Raw genomic sequence first — 25,596 nt, 5'->3', positions numbered from 1 at the left:
CACCAGTGACTACTTGGCCCGACACTCACTTGTGTTGTGAGTGAAGCTCTTATGGAACTCACACCATTTTCCCGTGTCCTTTTTCGGCTTCACGGCGCTATTCTTTGCTTGCATCTTCGGCGGGTTGTCTTGGGCTGCCCCGCCTTGGCTTTGTCCTTTGTTCTGTGGTTTAGGGGCACCTTTCCCCTGCTTTGGATTCACAGATCCAAAGTCTCGCTTCTTTTGTTTAAACTTCTGCTCGACCTTGACAGCATATCGGTATGCTGTGCCGAGTGAGGAGATGTTCAGGAATTGTATTTCTTCCTGGATGTATTTGTGCAGGCAGCCGCGGTATTTGAGTATCAAATGCTGCTCCGAATCCTTGATACCCAACTTTGTGCGAAGGGTATGGAAAATATTGGTGAACTCTGGCAAGTCTTGGTCCCTGCCGTGCCGCAGCGTGGTCCACTTTATGTATTCATCCTCGTAGCTTCCGACAAGGTAGTACTGCTCCTTGATGGCATCCCAGAATGAATTCCAGGTGGGTGCGGCTGAAAATAGTGAGCCAGTACTTTCATCCTTCTGCTCGCAGTAGGTTTCCCACCAGTCCTTGATGTGGGCGGCTGCTTTGAGAAGAGCGAAAACAATCTTTTCCTGACTCGAAAATTCATGAACAAAAAAATAACCCTCTAGCAGATTTAACCATTTATTTACAGCATCTGCGTCTATCTGACCCTTGAATATGGGGATTTCAAAATTAACTTGTACCTTAAAGGGCGTGGCATTTCCAGAGTAGCTGTTGGAAGCCGATGCGTCGCTTCTGGGTAGCCGTTGAAGGATTTGGGCAAAGCTGTCCATCATCGCGTTCTGTTGTCGCTCGAGGGCTTCTTCGAGCAAGATTTTGATAGGATCTCCTGCCCCCTCATCTTTCTTCTCATCTGCCATGGGAGGCCGTCGAGATTTGCGAGGCTGGTCTTGCAAAGGTTTGACCAGTTCAAGCCCTAACTCCTTATATCCCGACCTTGTTGGGGACATGCAAAGAAAAACAGAGAAAAAGCAGACCGCTCTGATACCACTGATCCGGATTTAAACAGGAACGCAACAAATTACAGAGATAACCATATACACAGATATGCAGCGGAAATAATGCTTCATTTCATTAATGTAAAATACTGAAATATGCTTACAAACAGTAATGGAAATAAACTAGCTAGGGCGATGGTAGCTTATCTCTGAGAAGGGTTGTGGTGGCTACATACCTCTGAACTATGTTTTTTTTTTTTTGTAAGCTGCGGTAATTCTATTATCTACAAGCAAAAATTATAGTACAAAACTCAGGAGCCTCAACCTGCCCCGAAGGGAAACCAGGTCTGTTGGCTCCTATACTTGCAACAGTCATTACCATTATCAGTCTGAACATTGTCAAATACCATAAACATAAAACCCTCTTTCCCAAGTTTATCCCACCCAACTATCTTTTTCTCTGTACTATTTAACCTCCACAAACTACTGTCTTTTTGGCATGCCTTACAACAAACTTTCATAGACAAAATTTATTCAAAAAAGCAGAAGCACAAGAAACAGGCCTCTCAGTTTTCTGCATCTCCTTTGCCGGTGTTGTTGCAGACGCTGTCCTTCCTCATCACTTTCAGCATTTCTTTAATCTCCAGGAGATGCTCGTTCTGCAGTCTAACCAGCTCCTCCACATTTGCAATTTCCTGCTTGGCCGCCGCGGTTTCAGTCGCCATCTCCACCATTTCTGATGCCACTTGTTCCATGGCCTTGGCCAGGATATGTTTCAGAACCCAATATATGTGCAGAGCACGCCGGTACAGGGTGAGTCTCCCGCGCGTGTTTCCAGGGTCTGGTAACTGCGAGGACCATTCCTCCATTTCCGGGTCGGAGGGCTCCTCCAAAACCTTTTCCTCAATGGCGTCGATAATTCTCCTTATATCTGCGTTGGAATCCAGATTATAAGCTTGTTCCGCTTCATTCCGAGCCGTGTTAATTGTTCTATGCCTTTTTCGCCGCCTGTTCTGCGTTCTATTGCCCTCCGCATTGTCAGTGGAATGACGGGGTCGTCCTCGTCCCCTGTTCTCCTGGTGCTTCTGACCACCTTGCTTTGGGCCTCTGCTGCTCTGCCCAATTTCAAACTGTTTTTCTCTGCATTCTTCGCACTGTCTGAGATTCATTTCTTCCGAGCTTTCCACTTCAATTTTAACTCTTCCCTGTACGAAATTCCTGGCTTCCTCCCTATCCTTCTCTTTTTGGACTGTTTTACCGCTTCTCTCCCCCATTGTTGAGCGTTTGAGTCTCTGGTTCGGAATTCTTTGCCAGATTGATTCCTCCCGCGAGCCTTTTCCAATACCTTTCATTCTGCCTTTGATCTCTCTAATACCCTTCTCGCCCCCTTTGCTCTGATGATGAGAATTCGCTCCACTTCTACTGTCCCTCCTTCTTCGAATGATGGATTTGTTGTTGAGAATCGTAATTTGTTTTGGGCCTCGTTCCTGTCTTACTGCCACCTCAATTAATACTGATGTCAGGCGATTAAGAGCGTCGTCCTTCCGTCCTCTCCTTATTGCCGCCGGTTCGTGCCTCATTCTCCCGTTCCCGCTCCGCGCATGATCATAATTGATTTTGTTCTGCATCATGATTATCCTTTCCAATGAGCTGATTGAGACCATCCCATTTTGCCAACGAACCCTGATTGGTCCAGCTGTCATCAATTCGATCCAGGGGCTCTTTGCTTCCCCAGTTCGCTAAACAATCTGCGGGTTTGTTACCCTCCCTTCTTACGTGCGTCGTGATCTTGTAGTCTACCTCTTTCAAAAGATCCTCGATGTCTCGCACTAAGCTTGCGCTTCTCCAGCTCTTTACAACCTTTTCCCATTTTTTCCCATTGATTAATTTTCTGATTGTATCTATTACCAGGGTGGAATCTCCCTCAATTTCAATTTTTCTGTAGCCATTTCTTCTAGCGATTTTGAGTCCCTGGTAAACAGCCATGAATTCTGCCTCATTATTGGTCATTGTTCCTCCATATTCCGCATATATCCACTCTGTCTCCCCCTGTCTATTCCTGAAGAGTCCGCCAAAACCCGCTGGTCCGGGATTTCCTTTTGCCGCGCCGTCGAAATTGAGTTTCACAAACCCCTCAGGAGGCTTTCGATAGGTTGCATGACTTTGGATTTCCATTGACTGATTCTGCTTTGTTTTTGGATGGTAAATCATCCCCTGATCTATGTTCAGCTGCTTTAAAATCTCAGCTTCAGTATCCGAGGTTTTCCAATCCTCTTCTGCCCAATTCTCTGCTAAGATTGATTCTCTAATTTGCTTGAGAGTTCTCTTCCATACTTCCTCCGGCTCTGATGATTTTCCTTTGAATATTCGACTATTTCTTTCCTTCCACAAATTCCAAACGTTAAATCCAGCTGTAATACTCCATGCTCTTCTAACAATTTTACTTTGGAACTTTCCTTCTCCCCAGTCGAAAAGGGTTTGGATTATATCATGAGGGTTTCTCTCTGTTGTTGAGAATAGATTTCTTGTTTTTTCCCATTGGAGTTGGGCAACCTTACATCCATTCAGCAGATGTTCCTGATCTTCTTCCTCCGAATAGCATAGATAGCATCTTGAAGGGCCAGAGAATCCCCTTTTTTGAATTCTATCCCAGGTTAGAATCCGCCTCCTTCCTACTAGCCATGCAAACAATTTTATCTTCGGCCACCATTTTGATTTCCATATCCTTTTCCATTTTTGATCTTCTTCCCCCGGTTCTTGCTGAGTTTTTGCTTTGTAAGCTTCCTTTATGTTAAATATTCCTTTCGTCTCTTTACCCCATCGGAGAATGTCTCTTCCATCTCTCTTTTTTATCTTTCTGGATTCTATTTCCTTTCCAAATACTTTTTTCTGGTCTTCTGTTGCATCTCTTTTCCACTCCTCCAAAGGTTTCCAGCTTCGCCATTCCTCATTTCCTTGTTCTTCGTTCCAGTAATCCTTAACTGTAATGAGGTTTCTTTCTATACCTGCTCTGTATATTTCTTGCATTTCTTGCAAGTTTATCATTTTCTCCCTCTGCTGCCAGGCTTCATCCCAGAATCTCGCTGTCTGTCCCCCTCTGATTTCCCAGAATATATGTCTGTCTATTAAATCCCTGCTTTGAATAGTGAGATTCCAAATATCTGATCCTCGTGGCATGTCTTGCACCCTAAGAATGTCTTCCGGGGCAGGGGGCATATTATATTTAGTTGACCAGATTTCTTTCCAAAGATCCGGCCCCCCTTGAATCCATCTCCACCTTAGCTTGGCGCCGAGGACTTGATTTAAGGTCCAGGGGTCTCTGAGGCCTAAACCCCCTTTCTCCTTTGGTCTAGTTAGACTATCCCATGAACATAGAGCCCACTTCTTTTGCTGCTGCGGTCCCCCCCACAGGAATTTTCTATAGATCTCCACCAGTTTATTGCAAATTCCTTTAGGAGCAGCCATTACGGATAAAGGATATATCGGAATTGCTTGAAGAGTAGCTTTTAACAGAATAACCCTTGCTGCTAAATTCAGGGCTCGGAAAGTCCAGTTCTCCAATCTTTTTGTGATCTTCTCCAGAGTATTTTTCCAATTTCCAATTTTGAGCGAGGACGAATCTAACATAGTACCTAAGTATTTGGTAGGGAGATCTCCTTTCCGATAGCCCAGGACCCTGGTTAGATGAATTTTAATGGGTTCCACAGTGTTAAAGAAAAAGGTTCTGGATTTCTCATTATTAACCTCCATCCCTGTGCCTTCCATAAATATCTCAAGTATTTTCTTTATCCTTTTCACTTCTGTCAGAGTTGCTTTGCAGTATATCATTATATCGTCCACAAATTGTTGGTGCGTAACAGTGGTTTGATTTCCCCATAGTCTTAGCCCTTGAATTTTCCTTTCTCTTAATTCTTTTTTAAAGTATCTGCCTAATCCTTCTGCTGCAATTATGAACAGGAAGGGGGATAGGGGGTCCCCTTGTCTGAGGCCTCTCGTTGCATTGAAGGTAGATGTTGGAGCCCCATTCAACAGGATGGAGAAATTTGGGGTTGAGATCATACTCATAACCCAATTCACCCATCTATCACAGAAACCATACGCTTTCAGAATTGCTTCTAAATACTTCCAGTTTAGCCTATCATAGGCTTTTGAGAGGTCTAATTTAATCAGCATGCCTCTTTCTTTTTTCGTTTTCAGAGTGTGAATTACTTCCTGAGCTGTTACACTAAAAAATGTCACCTTGACTACTTACAGTTAGTATGGCTCAAATAAACAGTCATGCTACCCTCTTAGGCAAGTCTCATGCCTCTGTTATCCATCTCAAACTCAAAGAAGAGAGAAAGTCTTGTAAAAACTATGTTTATCTCTGGGGTCGCAGGTTCTCTCTAGCCTTACCTGCGGGGACGCTGACCATGTTCACAAAATCTGCGTCCATGGACGCTCTGTATGTTAAGGGACAGGTGCGTCCCTCTGTAAAAGGCAAAATGCGCGAGTTTTATCTTGAAAAAGTTACTTGTGGTTACTTCTAGAACATTCTAGAGGTCGGTTTGATGAAATGGATGCGCCTCCAGTTGGTTCATGTATCTCTATTAAGGGGGAACTTATCCCATCAATAAGGGAGCTATCCCACCCAAAGAGGGGGATGATCCCATTGATAGTGGACCTGAATAACCTCTTTACAGCACTATAAATAAAGGCATTGAGCCAGAAGGAGAAGAGGTTGGAGCTATACATTTTCTTTGGGTAAATGCTGCAGGATTTAGGTCTTCCATTAGAGCCTTTGTGAGGAGAGATTGTCTTCACTTGATTCTACTTGGGAGAGGGTGAGCTTTGTCAAAGTAGAGGAAAACCCTTGATGGACCCTGGGAGGAACTTGCACAACACCAAGGCCAGGTTGTAAGAGTTTCTTTGTTTCGTTATTAATACAAACTGGTTTATTTTTCTCAATAGCTTGTGTTAATGAGTTATTTCATGTGTTCCTTGGTCTGCATGTTGAATATATGTTTTATTATATGAAATGCAAGTGCTTGGTAATTGTTTGATTGTTTGTGGTTGCAGGAATTGACTTGAAGGAGGAGCTCATCCGGATCGTCAAGAACGGACTTCAACAACAGCGTTTTGGAATAAGGTAAGCCTAAACACTTGTAGTTTTCATGTTGTAAAAGGTGTATTTAGAGAAAGATCACTCCATTTTGTCTTGTTTGTCATTAGAATGTCTTAGACTTCTAGGAAGGTCAGTCGTGTCCGCACCCTTGACAAATTCCGTGTGACAAATTGGCGACTCCGCTGGGGAATCCATTAATGAGAGAGTCTTTTCCTTTATATGAACTTTGCTTTGAGAAAATCATTTTTATTTTCTGGTTTTTGACTGTGAGAATTAGTATTTGGGTGGCTTAGCTTTAGATTTAGTTAGATTTGGTTTTTCTTCATTTTTCCAGAAGGACGCACCCTCTGAGTACTGCACAGTGCGTCTTTGGACGCGCTGTTGCCGTCTGCACAGAGCGGGGCCGCACCTGTGACAACGGGTTGCCTGCGTCTTCCTGTAAACTTTAAGAAAATTCCATTTTTGCTTTAAATTGCTTTTAGATTTTGTTTTTCCTTAGTGTTTTCTGCCCAGATCCTTTAGTACCCTGTCAAGAATTTTCACCTGAACTAGTTTTGTGAGCTTTGAGTGTTTTAGTGGTTTTCAACGAAGTTTAGACCTAGGGTTTGATTTTTGGAAAGGCTTTGTAGTGACTTTGATAGTAGAAAGTTGTCCAGCCTTAGATCTCTCTGGTTAGTCAACCTTCTTAGAAGTCGGGCCTGTCGTAAAGTCTCCTTGTGTGAGCAACTTGCCATTTGAGTTGTTTTGGGTCAAATTTCGAATTGCTTGTTTATAAAGTATTGATTTCCATTTTACAAAAAGAACAAAAAGATTAGAGTTTTGTTTTGGCTAGTTTTTGGTTCTGCAATAAGCTAGTCCTTGATTTGATTGTGATCAAGTAAAACACCTTAGAAATAATCATTGTTAGTTTTGGCCTCGTTAAGATTGCTTAGAGTAAATTTGCCTTTAGTTTGCTTATGAGTGCATTTTCATAGATTTTAAGAGTTGTTAAGATTGATTTTTGGTTATATTAGATTTATTTGCTTTATTAAAAGAAAAATACAAAAACATCTTCTTTAAAAAGTCTTGTTTCAAGTAGCTTTTTGTTTTTGAAAGAAGAAAAGAGTTTTTTTCGTGCATGTAAAGAGAGGTTATGTTTTTATGCTTGGAAAAGACAAACGAATTGTTTCTTTGATTGTCTTCAATTAAGAAGTTGCTTTTATAAAGATTGCATTCTCTCAACTTTTTAGTTAAGCAATTCATCGAAAAAGTAAAGTAGTGGATAAATCATTCTAGGTGCATTTTGTAGTGGTTTCGAGTCGAGTCAACACACCACTGGTTTCACTTCCATCACCTTTTGACTTAAGAAACAACCTTAAAAGTAACGCTTAAATTAAAATCAATCTAGTAATCTTTATTTTTCTAGGGCTCTGAAGCACCAACATAGCTTAGGCTAGGGTCTTGGAGTAGGTGAGTACTTAACTCTCCAAGACTACAAAACCAAACAGATAGTCTATCTTGAGTAGAACAAATCCAATTGTTTCAGTTACATTCTGGGAAAGCTCCTCTTAAAGGAGAAGCACGAGCTCGTGTCCGAACCAGTGAGGGGATCATTCCTCCCTCGTTGGGAACGACGCCAGGCAGTACGTATTACAAACGGTAAACCTCGGATTAACCATTGTCGAGGAGCCAGGGGTCACTTATCGGTAAACCTTGGATTGTTGTCAAGGAGCCGGTAAGGGGATTGGAGCTTGCTACTCTGCCCTTGCGTGCTGTCGGAGTTTAGACTGTTCCCCCAGGTGTAATTGTTGTGATTGGTAACCTTAGTGGCCATAATATCTAGGATTCTACCCAAGGTGACGGTGGAGGGAAGGTCCCACTGTACCTGGAGCAGACGTCGGTTATACTCACTTGGATTTTCTGGGGGGTTCGCTTCACTTCGAGACGGTTAAAGTGGAGGAACTTGGTCCAGTCTATTCATTAAGCAGGTTGCCGGGGTAACTGTTCCACCCACCATTTCTGTACTGAATCCTGCGAGGTTGGGCCTAATCACCAACTAGCGCTTTTGGTCCGGAAGACTACTGTTTGTGTGTGGTTTGACGCTCTAGATTATTTAGGCGTGTGCTTCAAATTTGTTTGCTTCTTTAGAAGACTTTAGGTGGTTTGATTTGAAATTTTTACTTTGTTTTCGGAATTACCGAGACAGTCCCGTAGACTTCGGGGCAAGTCTCCTGAGATTGTTACTGGAATAGATTTGTTAAGAAAACTCCGTAAATCGCGGGGTGAATCTCCTGAAGACATTCCGTGTCATTTAGAAGGGTTAAAGGTCCTTGTAACTCCTCCTAGTGGCAGTAGAGTAGGATCACCTGAAGAAGGAGAGTTTTCCTTGGTAGTCCATCCAGATTACCAAAGTTTAGAAACAGGTTACAATCCCGAAGCTGTTACAGTTTCCGAGCTTGCTGGTAGTTTTTCATCTGCCAGTGAAACAGGCGAAGAACCTGAAATTTCCGAACCTGTTACTCCAACTCCTAGTGTTCCTGATTCACCAAGAATAGAAAGAATTATCACCGAAAATCTTCCTGTTGGATTAATTGCTATAGAAGAACTTGTTCCAGAGGAAGAAATAGGCGTTTCTGATTCTGAAGATCTAATTACCCTTGATCTAAGGGAGCGTGAATCCATCTTTTACAGTCCTCCTAGAAGTGAATCTTGGTACCTTGCATTAACCAATTTTTTAGACAACTCAGTAGGTTTTTCTACACCTCGTACTCCGGTTCCACCTAGAGGAATTCATTCTCCTGTAAATATGTCTGGTCAGTCATCTGTGTTTTCACAAAGTCCTGAATCATTTTTACATGGCGGTCCTTCTGTTCCTACTGGGTATCAATCACTTTCTGGTACCTTTGCGGGAGCATCTCCTCAACCCGTTGATCATGGGTTATTAGTTGGAAACAGTGGTAATGTACCATTGAGTATAGGTGACGTTTATATGATGTCAGGTTCAACTCCCATTAACCAACCTCAAGGTGGCCAATTACCGCCTGGGGGGCAACCTTCGTTAATGCCTGGGGGGCAACCTCAAGGTACTTCATTCGTGACTGGGGGGCAACCTCAAGGGTATCAACCCCAAGGGTATCAACCCCAGCCTCAATATGTACCCCAAAGTCAACCTCAGTATCAATATCAACCTCAAGGATGGCAACCTCAAGGATGGCAACCCCAAGGGTATCAACCCCAAGGGTATCAACCTCAAGGATACCAACCTCAAGGTCAAGGTCAACCCCAGTATTCGTATTTACCTCAAGGTTATCAACCTACGGGTCAATACCCTGGTCAAGGTTATCAACCACCTCAAGGGCAATCATATGGGACTGCACCTTACAGTTATCAACCCTATCCTCAATACGGCTATGGATCTCAGTATCCTCAACCTGTTACGAGTCAATACCCTGGAATGTTAACATGGGATCCGTCACAGGGTCAACAGATGTCGCAACCAAGTATACAGTCGGTACCTCAAGCAGGACAACCTGCAGTTCCTGGTCCACCCCAGCAACCGCAACCTGTCCAGTCAAGTGTTCAGACCCCTGTAACTTCCGTAGTTACTCAGCCGCCAATTGCACCTGGTACTCCACCTCACACGGCTGCAGCAACTACCGCTTCATCTACCATGCTTACTTCTGGAGTATCGGCAGCTCCGGTTTCTACTGTCCCTGTAACCACTCCTCAGACATCTGTACCGTTGTCTGGACCCACGGTTCAAACCACAGTCCAGATGCCTGCAGGCCAACCTGGTACAAGTACGGTTGTTACTACTCAACCTCAATTTGTTCAACCTCCGTACCAGGGACAGTATCAACCTGGGCAAGCTGCCCAACAACCGGTTTACCAGTATCAACCGTATCCTGGGTACACTTATCAACAACCTCAGCAACCCCAGTACGGTCCGGTTAATCCTGGTTTTCCAGGAGGATATAATATCCCAAATGCGACTCCTGTTCCTAGTTATCCTGGATATCCTCCTCCTGGGGCTGGTATTGTGACTCAGAGTTTTAGAGATCCTAACCGGCAGTTACCGTTTATTGCAACTTTAGATTTACCCGACTTGACGCGCCTAACGAACGATCCAATTCAATATCTTCAGTTCTGGCCGCCAATGCCAAATAAGTTGCCCAGCGATATACCCAAGTTCGAAGGTAAGTCTGGAGAGGATCCGTCTAATCACGTGATGACTTACCACCTCTGGTGTGCATCAAATTCCATCTCAGATGATTCCATCCGCTTACGTCTTTTCCAGCGTACACTCATTGGTCTCGCAGCCAAGTGGTACATTGAGTTACCACGGGCCTCTTTTTACAACTTTAGCCAGTTAGCTACCTCGTTCTTAACTCATTTTCAGTTACCAGTCAGATACGATAATGGTACAGAATTATTAACTTCGCTAAAACAATCGACATCCACGTACATTTCTGATCACATTCATGAGTGGAGACGTCGAAGAAGATTAGTGAAAGTTTTTATCCCGGACCAAATCTTAGCTGAATGGTTTGTCAAATCATTATTACCAAGAATTACTGAAGATGTAGCTAAGGCCGGAGTAGTTACTGAGGAGCAAGTCATTGCTCAGGCACAATACCTTGACTTAGTTTACACTCAGTCGGGTACGTTACACGAGAAAATTCCGGATCTTCCAAAGTCAAACCAAATCGCTGCTGCTCCTTCGGGATCTCATGCCGCTGATGGTATGATTGGTATCGTGACTACGAAGAGTAAGAAGAAGTCTTCCAAGACCTCCAATACTCCAATTATCACTTTGCCTGATTCTCCGACAGGAGAGTCTTCTCCTCCTGAACTTACCGCCGACATTCACGCTGTAGAGTCATCTACGGCCAAATCAAAAAACGGTGGAAAGAAGAAAGGAAAGAAGAAGGCTAAAGCAGACAAGGCTCCAAAGGAGAAAACGGAAAAGTCGGAAACCAATGACGAAAAACGCAAACCTCGATATCCTTGTCTTATTTGTGAAGAAGATCATTTTACGAGAGACTGCCCTCATCGGGCCGAGGTAGTGAAAATAGTCAAAGGTTCTCCCACTCCTGCTGTGTTAAAAAATCCATTTCCAGAGCAGGAGAATAAGATGATAGGTTCTTCTTCGAATGCCAGTGAAGAACCCATTTTGATGATGTCTCATGTCAGGATTGCGACTCGATCGCAAGATTATGGTAGTAAGGCTCCTGTTGATGGTAAGGAAGCAGAATCTTCTCACTCTAACCCATCAACCTCAGCTCCTGGTTCCGATCCACTACAGATCGAAAAACCTAACCCAGACTTAGTGATTAAGCCGCCCGCCAAGGGTGTACTTCGAAGGTCTGCTTTCAATCCACATGCGAGAGCAGCCCAGAATTACAACATTGTTGAAGACTTAGCTGTTTCACCTTCAGCAATGTCGGCACTCGAAGTGCTGCAATCATGTCCAGCGCAACGAAAATTGCTTTTGTCGGCTATTGGAGCTGTCGATGTTCAGGACCCGAACCTAATGATCTTTGATCTAGAAAGTAGTACACCGCGTCTCCCCCATCAAATGGCTTTCCAAATTCCAGTGATAGTCAAAAACAGGCCTATTCATCGGACTGTGATTGATGAGGGAGCTTCTACGTGTATTATGTCGATTCAATGTTGGAGATCGCTTGGTTCTCCTTCGTTGAACCAATCCCCCACCATCCTTAAGGCCTTTGATGGCCGTGGGTTCCGTCCGTTTGGTATTCTACAAGAATTGCCTATAGGGGTCGAAGGTAAAACCGTTAGTCTGGATGTGGAAGTGGTTGATGCCCCTCTAGACTACAACCTTCTTTTGGGTCGAAGTTGGTCATATGCTATGACAGCGGTCGTTTCATCGGTCTTCAGAGTCATTAAGTTTCCACATAACGGTAAGATCGTGACTATTGATCAGCTGACATACTTTTCATCCGACCCAACCTCTTCAGAAACTATCCAGCATGTTGGTAAAACGACAATCCCTTATAGGGACATTGGTGTAGGTTTAGTTAAGGATTCCGGTTTACTGGGAACTTTTCCTCTCCCTCCACTCAATGCAGACCCTTCGTTTGCAACAATTCATATGATCACGTCAGAAAACATTATTTATGATGATCCTTGGTATGTTCCCTCTGACTCTGAGCTAGACTCACTCGGTGATGTTATGCCGTTGAGTCCGTATGAGATTGCTTATGAAGCTCTTATGTCTTTTACCGACTTTCATTCAACCGAAACCGACCAAATGAATGTGGTCAGTGAAGAGTCACTTTTCACCTCACCCTTAGAACGGATAACGTTTCCCGAAGAAGTGTCATCTGACGAACAACTTCGCGAAATCCTAAGTGTAGATGATCTACCATGGGAAGATCTCCATCACAGATCTTCGTTTTTACCTAAGGATGATGCATTTGAAAATGATTTTTCATCTATCTTTACCGCTGAATATGTCAAAGACGCTCAGGATCCAACGAAACATTCTGATTCAGAGCTGAATTTAGGGAATATTTCTCGTACTATTCCCATTGATATTTCAGTGAAGCCCGGAATCGAGGAGAACATTCATATAGGTGCCGCATGTACTGAAGAAGAAATCCAAACTTACAAGGCCCTATTCCAAGAATTCCGCGACGTGTTTGCCTGGTCTTACGAGGAAATGCCGGGAATTGATCCTGCCATTGTTGTTCATGAAATCAAAACCTACCCGGATGCTAAACCCATTCGGCAACGGTTGCGTCAGATTCACCCTCGAAAAGCGGCTGCGATTAAAGCAGAAGTCGAAAAGCTGTTGAAAGCAGGTTTCATTTATCCGATCCCGTTAACGGATTGGGTATCGAATATTGTTCCCGTCAATAAAAAACAAGGAACAATAAGAATCTGTATCGACTATAGGGATATCAATCGAGCTTGTCCAAAAGACAACTATCCTACGCCTTATATCGATCAAATTATTGATGATTGTGCCGGAAGTGAGATGTTTTCCTTCATGGATGGTTTCTCAGGCTATAATCAAATCAATATTCTACCTGCCGATCAACCAAAAACGGCATTCATTTGTCCATGGGGGACATTTGCTTATTGCAAATTACCTTTTGGACTTAAGAATGCCGGGGCCACTTTTCAACGGGCGATGTCTTATGCATTTCATGACATCAAGCACATTGTGCAACCCTATCTCGATGATTTGCCTGCTCATTCTTTACAACGAGCTGATCACCTTGTCCACCTACGAGCAATCTTTATGAGGTGTAGGCATTATCGAATTCGGTTGAATCCCCACAAGTGTGTTTTCTGTATAGAAACAGGTCGATTGCTGGGATTTGTTGTTTCAAAAGCCGGCATTCGCGTCGATCCCTCGAAAGTCGAGGCTATCATCAAATTGCCTCCTCCTTCGAGTTTGCGCCAACTCCAAAGTTTGCAAGGGAAAGCGAACTTTTTACGCCGATTCATCCCAAACTACGCCGAGGTCACTAAAGGTTTTACACGGTTGTTGAAACAGAACGCACAATTCTTTTGGGACGAGATTGCCCAACAATCTTTTGATGCATTAAAACACGCGTTGACCCATGCACCGTTATTGCATCCTCCCAACTACAACCAGGACTACTTCTTATACCTCGCAGCTTCGCATTCCACCATTGGAATGGTGTTAGTTCAAGAAGATGAATTCAAAGCAGAGCATGTGATATATTATCTTAGTAGAACCTTAAATCCCACTGAGTTAAAATATTCGCATGTGGAGAAATTGGCCCTGGCAGCCGTTCAAGCTGTCCAGCGTTTTCGTCACTACATTCTTCTCCGCAAGACTACAGTTATTTCGGATTGCAACCCTATGATTTATATTTTGACAAAACAACTGCTAGGGGGCAAGTACTCTAAATGGATTGTTATCCTGCAAGAGTTCGACTTGGAGTTCGAGAAGTCCAAGTCTAAGAAATCTTTAGTTTTTGCGGAATTGATGTGTGATTTCCCGAGTGCTGACACAGAGACTGTGGCAGAGGAGTCCATTGCGGACGAATCTTTGTTTCTTATTAGCACTTTAGATCCGTGGTATGGGGATATAATCATCTATCTCCAAACCCAAACCTTTCGGCCTGAAGCTTCCAAGGAAGACCGTCGAAAAATTCGGTTTCGATCCCAGCAATACAGAATTATTGGAGATACACTTTATCGCCGGGGGGCAGACTTAGTTTTTCGACGTTGTTTAACTCACGAAGAGGCTGAGAGAGTTTTGAATGATTGTCACTCTGGAGCATGTGGCGGTCATATGTCTGGGTATGCCACAGCTCAGAAGGTGTTGCGCGCTGGCTATTTCTGGCCGTCTATGTTTAAAGATTGTATCCTTGCTGTCAGAACATGCCACAACTGTCAAGTGTTTGATCGAAAGATGCGCGCTCCACCTGCTCCTCTCCACCCTATAATTGCCGCTGGTCCATTCGCCAAATGGGGCATTGACTTTATTACTTGTAACCCTCACTCGGCCGGGGGGCATGCGTATATCATCCTCGCGGTTGATTATTTTACAAAATGGGCCGAGGCGATGCCTACATTCGACGCAAGCGGCAAGACAGCTGCAGTTTTCGTATTCAATCATATCATAACTAGGTTTGGTGTCCCACAAGCAATCATTACTGACCATGGGAGCCATTTTCGAAACGTCATGATGACTGAGCTTACAAGCCAGCTTGGTTTGCGCCACGATAGCTCTACTCCTTATTATCCGCAAGCCAACGGTTTGGTTGAGTCAATCAACAAAGTTCTAGTCATCATGATTCGACGGATCATTGGTATCCATCGAACGAATTGGCATAACATGTTATTTTCGGCGCTATGGGCATATCGAACTTCAGTGAAAAATTCAACAGGTTTCACCCCTTTCCAGCTAGTTTATGGCTTAGAAGCTGTGTTACCTATTGAATGCGAAATCCCATCACTTCAAATGGCTGTCGAATTACTTCCAGCTACTTCCGAAGAGGAGAAACGGTTATTATACTTGGCTAAATTAGATGAGACTCGACGTGACGCTACTTTAGCTATCGAGACTCACGCGAAACGAATGAAAGCTCAGTACGATAAAAATGTAACCCCTCGAAGTTTTTCGGAAGGAGACCTAGTACTATTATATGATCAAGCTAACGATAAGCTAGGTGCCGGAAAATTCGTTCCCATGTGGCATGGGCCCTACATTGTAAAGCGAAAGCTAGCAAAAGGGGCTTATGAGTTAGTTGATTTTGATGGGGACTCTTTGGGTAAACCCAGAAATGGACTTTACCTAAAGAGGTATTATGCTTAAAATGATGGGTATGGAGAAATTTTTAGATAGGTTAGATTTCCTTTCTAGCTAGCAAGTGTGTTAGTTTAGTCAGTGTGCTTAGCTTAGCGAGTGTGGTTTTTCGTCATTATTCTGGCTTATCTTGGTTTTACTCTTGATATTGTAGATGTCGACGCCTCTCCAAACATACATTGGATTTGCTGATGGTGCTTGTCGTAATACACGGAATATCTCTTCCGCAGCTTGGGTTATCTATTCGCCCTCTGACGAGTTAGTTTCTATGCATGGGGTAAGCCTCGGTCAAACAACGAATAACATTGCAGAATACAGTGCAGTGGTTGAATTATTATCCGAATCTATTTCATTTGGAATTCGACGTTTGATAGTGAGGTTAGATTCTGAACTTGTTGTATTACAGCTTAATAGAGTTTATGCCATTAGAAATCCTGTGTTATTAAGGTTGTTTTTGAGAGTGCGTCTCTTGGAACGTGAATTTGATTACATTGAATATCAACATATTCCAAGGTCTTTGAATACATTAGCAGATGCAATTGCTTCTCGAATGTTGGACAGACATTTACGATAATCATGCAAGTAAATTTAAAAACATTTCATCACATATGTTAAACAAGATAAGCCGGTAATAGTGATATATATAGATAGAAGTGTGTCAAAAAATATATACATCGTCTTCGATCATAGGTTTAAAACACCTTATGATCGGCAAAATGATAGTACAAAAAGTCAAAAATGTCACATGTGACTACAAAAGTGACTAGTCAATCACTGGTGGTGCTCTCTGTACGACACCACTGCGCGGGCTACCTTACGCAAAAATCTCCTAAACGGTCCAGGGACCGCGACTACGAAGCGCTGAAGCCTGATAGGAATGTCGTCCATAGTAGTCTCAGGTATATCTGCCGTGAGACGCTCTAGATCATGCTCCAACTCAGCTAGTACTTCTGCTGTCGCATCCTGTGGGGCCGGTACCGGTGCAGCTGGATGTAGTCTATCATAAGGCCGGAGGTTGGCTGGACGCTGTGGACCAACATCTGCATTTTGAAAAAGTTTACTATTAGTTTTGAGACGATATATATAAAAAAAATACAAAAAATACATAACTAGAAAACTTGTGAAAATAAAAAGTACCTCTGTCGTCCCATTGTTCTCCCTGTGGAAGAACCATGTCCGGATCACCTCTGAAATCCATTCCGGCATACGGAAAGTCCTGTATCACAAAAAGCTGGCCCTCTAACCAGTCAAAATAACTATCTGAGAATCGAACTACTGTCGCGCCCTCGTCAGGATGCCGGGCCATCACCGCAACCCATCGTATCAGCTTTGGCTGCCGAGGACCCAAGATATCAACAGTGAGTTGCTGAGGGATCAGCATTGGAATTCTCTCCAAGGCAAAGCTCACGACTATAGGCCCATATCCAAAAGTCTTTAGTCGTCCGTTCTTTGCCTTGGTCAGTTGGCTCTTCATATGAGCCGACACAGCTTCACACCAGTTGAAAATGGTGCCTTGGTAACAGTCAATTGCCATCCGCATTTGGGATCCGGAAGCAATGTGTAAAGCGGCCGCGCCGCAAATTCTGGTAACCGTGAACGCTATGACTTTGAGTTCCGGTAGAGTGATGTGTTTTATCTCTATGCCTTTTGAATGGTGAGCCCCACGTGTGCACCAATCCTCGCGGAGACTATCAAGGGATTGGCCACCCGGCCTAGTCCCCGCAAGACTGAGTTGCTCACCTCTGTTTGGCAAGCCAGTGAGAAAGTATACATCCGAGGGCTCTATCTCGAGCTGGTGCCCTCCTATGTAAAAGCATTGTTCTTGTACGTTCCATCGCTCAACCAGCCATTCCAAGAATCTTACCTGGCCCCTCATGCCCGGTATGGTCCAATATTTGTATAATCCGCATGCTCTTAGGGCATCCAGGGAAGGTTGATGATTTATTGCAGCTTCATCTTCCTCTACATGCTCTCTTTCTCTCCAGTCTAACATGATTAATGCCCTGCATATCAAAAATAGCAATTAGAAATTGATTTGGGAATTTTTGGTGGTTTTTTGAGAGAGTTGGGGTTTTGAAATGCGCGTTTCTCGGAGGACGCACCCCGGCTTTGTAGCACAGGGCGCCCGGACGCAGCTGGCCTGAAGGCGGACTGCGTCTTCCGACCGTTTTCCCGTATGAGAAAAAGTCGGGGGACGCAGGTCACCCGAAGGGCACCTGCGTCCGCCGAGAGGCGCATTCCAAAACCAAAACCCCCCAAAAAAAATGAAACTAAAACCTAAAAATTGATTCTAAACGGATAGAAATGCAGAGTAGGATGTGTAAAATACCTGGATGAGACGGCGTTCGATTCCGACGGTCAGATTTTCCGCAGCGACCACGGGAAGTTTCTTGTCAAAAGCTCCTTTTTCAACCTCAACAGTGAAACGGTAAAAATGACATGGTAAAAGGTCTTTTTATAGGTTTTTTGGATGAATTAGTTCATTTTTTACCATGAAAAGATGTTTTTGAATGTATTTTTGCCTATTTTAAACAGGTATGAGTAATGTGTTGCTTTTGTGCAGGACAAAGGGATTTCGAGGGAAATTGTAATTTTTCACAAACAAAAATATCAGAGTCATCTTTTAAGCCCTTTTCTGACTCCTAAAACATGAAAAGATCGCCGAGTGTTTCTTTTTCACTCGTTAAAACGGAATTAAAAGACGGTCCCCTTTTAGCTCTTTTCTGACCGCAAAATCAGGAAAAGATTGCCGGGTTTTTGTCGTTTCGAACTCGATAAGGAAATAAAACGACGTGTCCTTGATCGCTTTTTACTTTTCAGGTTAACGACACTATTATGAAAGTACTCCTTGGTCGCAAGATCAAGCGGTTCCCCCAGGTATTATTTTATACTTTTTCGGGCTTGAGGGACACAAATATACGAAAAAGTTCAACGTGGAGTCTCCTTTAGTTTTTTCAGACTCTCTAAAAATGAAAAACGCCGAGTTTCTCCTATACTGGGCTCGTTAAACTTTTACAGTAGAGGACCTGTTCAATTACAAACAGGAACGAACCACTCCTTCCTAGGGTTCGAATTTAAACTAGGTTGGACTCGTCCGAAGGATGAGCTTATAATCAAGCATATGTTATCCTCCTCAAGCTTGTTAAAAATAAAGAGGTACTTGCCAGAAATGGTGGGGGAAAAGAGAGAAGAATGAACCTATTTGTCACCTTTTGTCTCAGAAGAAACTTTATTACCACTCTTGAACACGACACTTTTCATTCACCTGGGTTGGGAAATCTTTTACCTCACAGTTGACCAAATCACTTTGAAAGTCTTTAACCGGGTTTCGGGGATTAACTTTGAGTTATTCGTCACCAAGCCATCTGTTGTGTCGTTATGTGTTCAAGAGGTCTGCAAGCAAAAACTTTCATCTGCAAAATACTTGTCATCCATTTGACCATCCCTGAGTCAGTCCTTACAGCAACATTTCTTCAACTTGAACAATGATTTCGTGTTGCGGGCTTGCCTGCAACGGGTCGCTTTCTATCGACATCGACACATTATCTAGAAAGATGACTTAGGAATCGACAGTACCTTGAAGTCTGCATGCATCAATGGCAGGTTTCTCGCCTTTGACGTCAGTTTACATCATTGACTTTCGATCAAAGGATTCCGTGAAGTGTTCGACATCAAAACATCTATTCACATTTCACGGGTTGTGCTTGGTACTTTGAGAACCATTGACATTACTGGTGGTCTCTCTCACGCTTGTTAACAGTTTACATCATCGACTGGTAATCAAGTGGTTTCTAACATGTTCGACATCGAATCATTTAATCACATGGCTAGAATCGTACCAATTCGGGAAGTAGAAGTGAAGACCCTGGATCTAGTTTCTACCATCCAGGCTGCGAGGAGTTTTGTATTCATTATCTATGTAGACTAATCATAAACAGATGGCTGCGTCCATACTGTGTCTACAAAAGTCTATTAAAATGATGTACTGCAAGATCATTCCTGTATCAGAATAGTTAGTCCATTAGTTAAAGTTTTGAATCTGAGTATGGGAATGCCTACCTCAGTGATGATATAATCTTATCCATGTATTTTGTGTTGAAAATTGCAGGTTCCAACCAGGCCATCCACAAGACAATCCTTGAAATGATAAAGCGCTTCACCCTTCCTAGAATTACAAAACCCTACTCTATTCCAGGCTTCGCACTTTAGGGGGCAATCTGTTACACTAAAAAATGTCACCTTGACTACTTACAGTTAGTATGGCTCAAATCAACAGTCATGCTACCCTCTTAGGCAAGTCTCATGCCTCTGTTATCCATCTCAAACTCAAAGAAGAGAGAAAGTCTTGTAAAAACTATGTTTATCTCTGGGGTCGCAGGTTCTCTCTAGCCTTACCTGCGGGGACGCTGACCATGTTCACAAAATCTGCGTCCATGGACGCTCTGTATGTTAAGGGACAGGTGCGTCCCTCTGTAAAAGGCAAAATGCGCGAGTTTTATCTTGAAAAAGTTACTTGTGGTTATTTCTAGAACATTCTAGAGGTCGGTTTGATGAAATGGATGCGCCTCCAGTTGGTTCATGTATCTCTATTAAGGGGGAACTTATCCCATCAATAAGGGAGCTATCCCACCCAAAGAGGGGGATGATCCCATTGATAGTGGACCTGAATAACCTCTTTACAGCACTATAAATAAAGGCATTGAGCCAGAAGGAGAAGAGGTTGGAGCTATACATTTTCTTTGGGTAAATGCTGCAGGATTTAGGTCTTCCATTAGAGCCTTTGTGAGGAGAGATTGTCTTCACTTGATTCTACTTGGGAGAGGGTGAGCTTTGTCAAAGTAGAGGAAAACCCTTGATGGACCCTGGGAGGAACTTGCACAACACCAAGGCCAGGTTGTAAGAGTTTCTTTGTTTCGTTATTAATACAAACTGGTTTATTTTTCTCAATAGCTTGTGTTAATGAGTTATTTCATGTGTTCCTTGGTCTGCATGTTGAATATATGTTTTATTATATGAAATGCAAGTGCTTGGTAATTGTTTGATTGTTTGTGGTTGCAGGAATTGACTTGAAGGAGGAGCTCATCCGGATCGTCAAGAACGGACTTCAACAACAACGTTTTGGAATAAGGTAAGCCTAAACACTTGTAGTTTTCATGTTGTAAAAGGTGTATTTAGAGAAAGATCACTCCATTTTGTCTTGTTTGTCATTAGAATGTCTTAGACTTCTAGGAAGGTCAGTCGTGTCCGCACCCTTGACAAATTTCGTGTCTTAAAGTATCTGCCTAATCCTTCTGCTGCAATTATGAACAGGAAGGGGGATAGGGGGTCCCCTTGTCTGAGGCCTCTCGTTGCATTGAAGGTAGATGTTGGAGCCCCATTCAACAGGATGGAGAAATTTGGCGTTGAGATCATACTCATAACCCAATTCACCCATCTATCACAGAAACCATACGCTTTCAGAATTGCTTCTAAATACTTCCAGTTTAGCCTATCATAGGCTTTTGAGAGGTCTAATTTAATCAGCATGCCTCTTTCTTTTTTCGTTTTCAGAGTGTGAATTACTTCCTGAGCCACCACTAACCCATCCAGTATCTGCCTCCCTTCAACAAACCCAGTTTGCTCTGGGGATATGATGCTTGGGAGGATCGATTTCAATCTCTGAGCCACAACTGAAGCCACTATTTTGTAGATGACGTTACAGAGGGCTATGGGTCTAAAACCTTCAGCTTGATCAGCCTGATTTGTTTTAGGAATAAGGGTCAGCATGGTTGCGTTTATTCCAGGCCATAGTCTTTGATTTATTCTGGCCTCCTCTACAACTTCCAGCACTTCATCTGCAAGAAAATTCCACCCAGCTTGAAAGAATTCTACTGTGTACCCATCCGGTCCGGGCGCTTTATTCCTTTTCATGTTTCTTACTATATCCTCCACTTCTTCCATCGTAATTTTCCTCATTAGTGCTAGGTTTTGATCTCTTGTTACCATATTTGGGATTTCTCTGCTTATCTTCGCTATGGCTTCAGATCTGTCAACTTGAGGTTCTCTAAGAATATTTTTGAAATGATTAACCAGCTCTTTTTCTATTTCTTCGTGTTGAAGAACTCTCTGACCCTCCTTATTTCTAATTGAAAAAATTTGATTTCTTTGTCTATGTTGGACCATTGCTTTATGGAAGAACTTAGTATTCCTCTCGCCTTCCCGGAGCCATTGCACCCTTGATTTCTGCTTCCATAAAATCTCTTCTTGTTTCCTTCTTTCTTCTAGCTTGTTTAGTATAGTACCTTCTTCTTTTGTTCTTTCCTCCTGTATGCCTTCTAAGATGTCTAACTGCTGAAGCTCTTCCATTCTCTGCTCTAGTTTGTTCTTTTCTTCTATTATGTTACCGAATTCTTCTTTATTCCACTTCTTTAGCTTAATCTTCATTTCCTTCAATTTAAGTTGGAAAGTATGCATCTTATTCTTTCCTCTTTGATCGCTCTCCTTCCACCATTCTTCTAGTTTTTCCATCAACCCTTCATTTCTTAGCCAAAAGGCTTCGAATCTGAAGGGTTTGTTAGCAGGCCTTTGTTTTAAATCTATTTCTAGTTTGATCGGCCAGTGGTCTGAGCCAGCTACCGGGAGGATAGTGGCTTCTATGAAGACATCCTTCATCATTATTTGTTCTGAGATTAAGAATCTATCTAGGCGCGAGGCTATTTGATTAGCTCCACCTCTTCGGTTATTCCAAGTATGTTTCCCATTAATGGTTTGGATATCTATCAGCTTTTGTTCCCTTATCATGTCTCCAAACTGCTCCACTGCCTTATCCAATCTCCTTACTCCTCCTCTTTTTTCCTCTGCGGCTTTGATCAGATTGAAATCCCCTCCTATGATCCATTGTTTCCCTGGAATTAGACCTCTTAAAGCTTTTAGATTTTGCAGGAAATTTTCCTTCTCACTCTGGATATGCGGCCCATAAACTCCTGTTATAAAAACCTCCTCCACCGTTCCTACAATACTTGTTGTTCCTGTTAAGATTCTTGGAAAGCTCATCCAATTACTGAATTGAACTTCCTCTGGATTCCATATTATTACTAAGCCTCCTGCGCTCCCAACTGCATCTTGTCCCATTATTTCATATCTACTCCTATTTCTACTCAAAATTTCTCTCATTTTATCGATGCTTATTTTTGTTTCTTGTAAAATCATTATACTGGGTTTTTCTTTTTTCAATCTCTCATTCAGATACCTTTGTTTGCCTCTGCTGTTGAGGCCTCTTACGTTCCAGCTTGTTATAATCATCTTAAAAGTTTTGGGCGGGTTTGGAATACCTCAGAGAGAGGTATCACTCTTCCAGAGCTGACAAGCATTTCTCCCACATCTTGTATCGTTTCATTCAAAGTTCTTCTCCCTCTTTTTTTCCCTGTTTTGCCAGTGCTGCTCACTCCTATGTTCTGCACTTCCTGTTTTTCTGCTTGTTGATTTTCCGTGTCTCCTGTTAATCCCCTCTTTTCCTTATATCGTTTGAATTCTTCCTTATACCTCTGTTTTTGTTCCTCTGGGATGAATCGTTCGTCTAGCCTTTTCCATTCCTGTAACAGCTTTGCCATTACCTGCTCTTCTTCGTCTCCTGTTGTTTTCTGTAGGTCTATCTCCATGTCTCCTAACTCCTCCTGGGTTTCTTCTGCGTTTTCTACCCTCTGGTCCTTTTTTGTTTTTTCTGTTTCTTTATCCTCCTTTTCCTCTGCTACCTCCATCTCCTCTACTTCTTCTTCTTCGCTTACTTCGTTTTCCAGACCTTCTCCCTGTAGGACTTGAAATTTGTTTAGAGATTCTGTTTTCTGGGTTTCTTTTTGCTTACCCACCGGCCCCTGTCTATTTCCTCTTCTTCTCCTGCGTTGAACTTCTTGGAAGTCCTCTTCTTCCTTCTCTGTTTTCCTTGTTGCATTTCGCCTTTCATATTCTGCTTCCCTTTCCTTTTCAGCTAGTGTGATGGGGCATTCTCTAACTAGGTGGCCATACTCATGGCACCTTCTGCAGCGAAATGGAATGTGTTCGTAGTCTAAAGGTTGATTCCATACCTCATCATGATACTCCAGTTCTATAGTGTCTGGAAGTGGCTCAGTGATATTCATATACGCACATATTCTCGCATATGTGTTGTATTTTCCTCTCTTTGTTGATTCTGCCACTTTCACAAATGAACCTATTGAATCTCCGATACCTTTGAGGATCTCTGGATCCCAGAATTCTGATGGTAGGCCGAAAAGTCTTATCCATACCGGGGCAGCTAGCATTTTTTCTTTGTTTGGGTTGTAACAGTCTACCCACTCTCTCATGAACAGACCAACATTGTTCATGAAGTAGGGTTGTTCCTCAAAGATCCTTCTCTTGTCTTCGAGATTAGAGAATATGACTGTAAAAAACCCCTTCGCCCCTAGCTTGACCTCTACATGTCCTTTTGGTTTCCACCTCTGATGGATCCATCTCATGAGATTTTTCTCATTTGGCCAGTATCCTATAAACTTACAAATCAAAGCATAATCTCTCATGTAGCTTCTGTAATTTTCTAATCTATTAGGCGGTATGACAAACCTGGGTTTGCTCGTTGCTCTTGGTAGGCATTTGCTTGGGATTCCTGATCTCCTTTGTGCTCCAGCAGCTGAAGTTTCTCCTTCATTTTTCCATTCTTCCTCGCCCTGCTTTTCCTTTCTAGCTTCTCCTGTTATTACCTCTTTATAGGAGGGGATCTCTCCCCTCCCGTTCTCCATTCCCATCCCTTCCGGTCAGCACCCGCGGCCTCCGGTTGTCGTTTTGTTCTTCTTCAATGGAAACTGGTTGATTTGGTCTGTCCTCTGCGCGCGTTATTTGAACCGGGCCCCCCTGACCCTGCAAGCTTCAGCTTCTTGTCAGGGATCTGGCCTGCAACTGCACAGTCATGCATTCATACCTCCGGTGAAAACCCTCAGAGCTCCCTCCCTCCGCAGAGAGATCATGAATTATTACCACAGAGAGATCCTAAATTATTATTGAATTTCCAATTCTCCTCTGAACTATGTTACAATGAGGCTCGAAGGCCTATTTATTGTTGAGAAACAATGGAAAACCCTTAACATTCCAAAACCTAAGCCTAGAAGATGAAACACCAAATTGTGGGCCCCATTTGGGTAAATTGGTACACCAACTTCCCAGGGTCGTAACTTTGACATATGATCTCCATTTGGTGCATACAATAGCTCATTAGAAATATCTATTCGAGTACTACCACTTTGGGAGGCAACATGGGTCCATGGACCCATGTTTCCCCAGATTTCCCAAAAAAATCGTTTAGGGCCTCAAAATGGCTCCGGAAGTTCAGGACCCGAAAAACTGCTAAAAATAGTAATTTGTGCTACAATTAAGGAAACTGAAAATGTTGAGAGAAACAATGGTGGGGCTCTATGTGGACTTGGCAGGTGGCCACCAATATCCACCTGGATCAAGCCCATGTAGTTAACTGGGGGATTTTATGGGTGTAGGTAACCCCACTTTATGGGGTCTGGGGCAACGCCCCAGAAAATTTCAGTTTTGGCACCTATGTTAAGTTGGGCAGACCCACCTATGGTTTTGTGCATGATTTTTGCACATGTTTTTGGATGCGATGGTTTTTGGTCCATGTTATTGGATGCTTCGACATGTATACATATGTATTATAACATTGAAAGGAACTTAATGAAAAATCAAGTTGGTATTCACGGTTTTGGGATCCAAGGGAAAATCTCTGTGTATATGTGTTTTTTATGTGTTATGCTCTCGCATTGTTTATTTTCTATGTTTTGGAATTCGTATGCAGGTAATTTTTGTACGGGGTTAAAATCTATAGTTGAGCAATTGGACTTCTATAGTTGTCTAAGTCAGAGTGATGTCTAGTTTGTCTTGCTCAAGCCATTGTGTTCACATGGGTACATGTGCATTGTAATGTTGAGTCATGCCAAGTGTAAGTCAAGTGTCAATAGTGGATGTAATAGTCATAGAGTAGGTGAAGAGTCATGAGGGTAGTTGAACAATGACAAAGGGGAATGTCAAGGGCCACTGCACCCATTGATATAAATCATCTCTCATAACTCATTGTATGGATTTTGGTTAGCCAAGCTTATGATAAGACTATTTTTGAGAAAGCTTGGACAGTATTGTAATGCACCTTGGCTTCTCCACTACACGGAGCTAGTTCATCTCTTTG

The 25,596-nt window shown here is 42.9% G+C and overlaps 1 protein-coding gene across 1 annotated transcript; it reads right to left on the bottom strand.

Moving 5' to 3' along the window:
• Nucleotides 1-2,607: 2,607 nt before the first annotated feature.
• LOC149175670 (uncharacterized) lies at nucleotides 2,608-22,508 on the bottom strand. The gene is made up of 3 exons (XM_089421200.1): nucleotides 21,680-22,508; nucleotides 20,813-21,232; nucleotides 2,608-5,219 (listed from the first exon to the last, which is right to left on the bottom strand). Exons 1-3 carry the CDS (start codon nucleotides 22,506-22,508, stop codon nucleotides 2,608-2,610), a joined length of 3,861 nt encoding a protein of 1,286 aa, XP_089277326.1.
• Nucleotides 22,509-25,596: the final 3,088 nt, after the last annotated feature.

Source organism: Pinus tabuliformis, chromosome 4_1 (assembly GCF_031772625.1).
Source record: "Pinus tabuliformis cultivar Carrire ecotype Pingquan chromosome 4_1, CPIR1, whole genome shotgun sequence".
NCBI lineage: Eukaryota > Viridiplantae > Streptophyta > Pinopsida > Pinales > Pinaceae > Pinus > Pinus tabuliformis.
The sequence above is the reverse complement of the archived record's forward strand: the minus strand, read 5'-3'. Positions and strand labels throughout refer to the sequence as shown.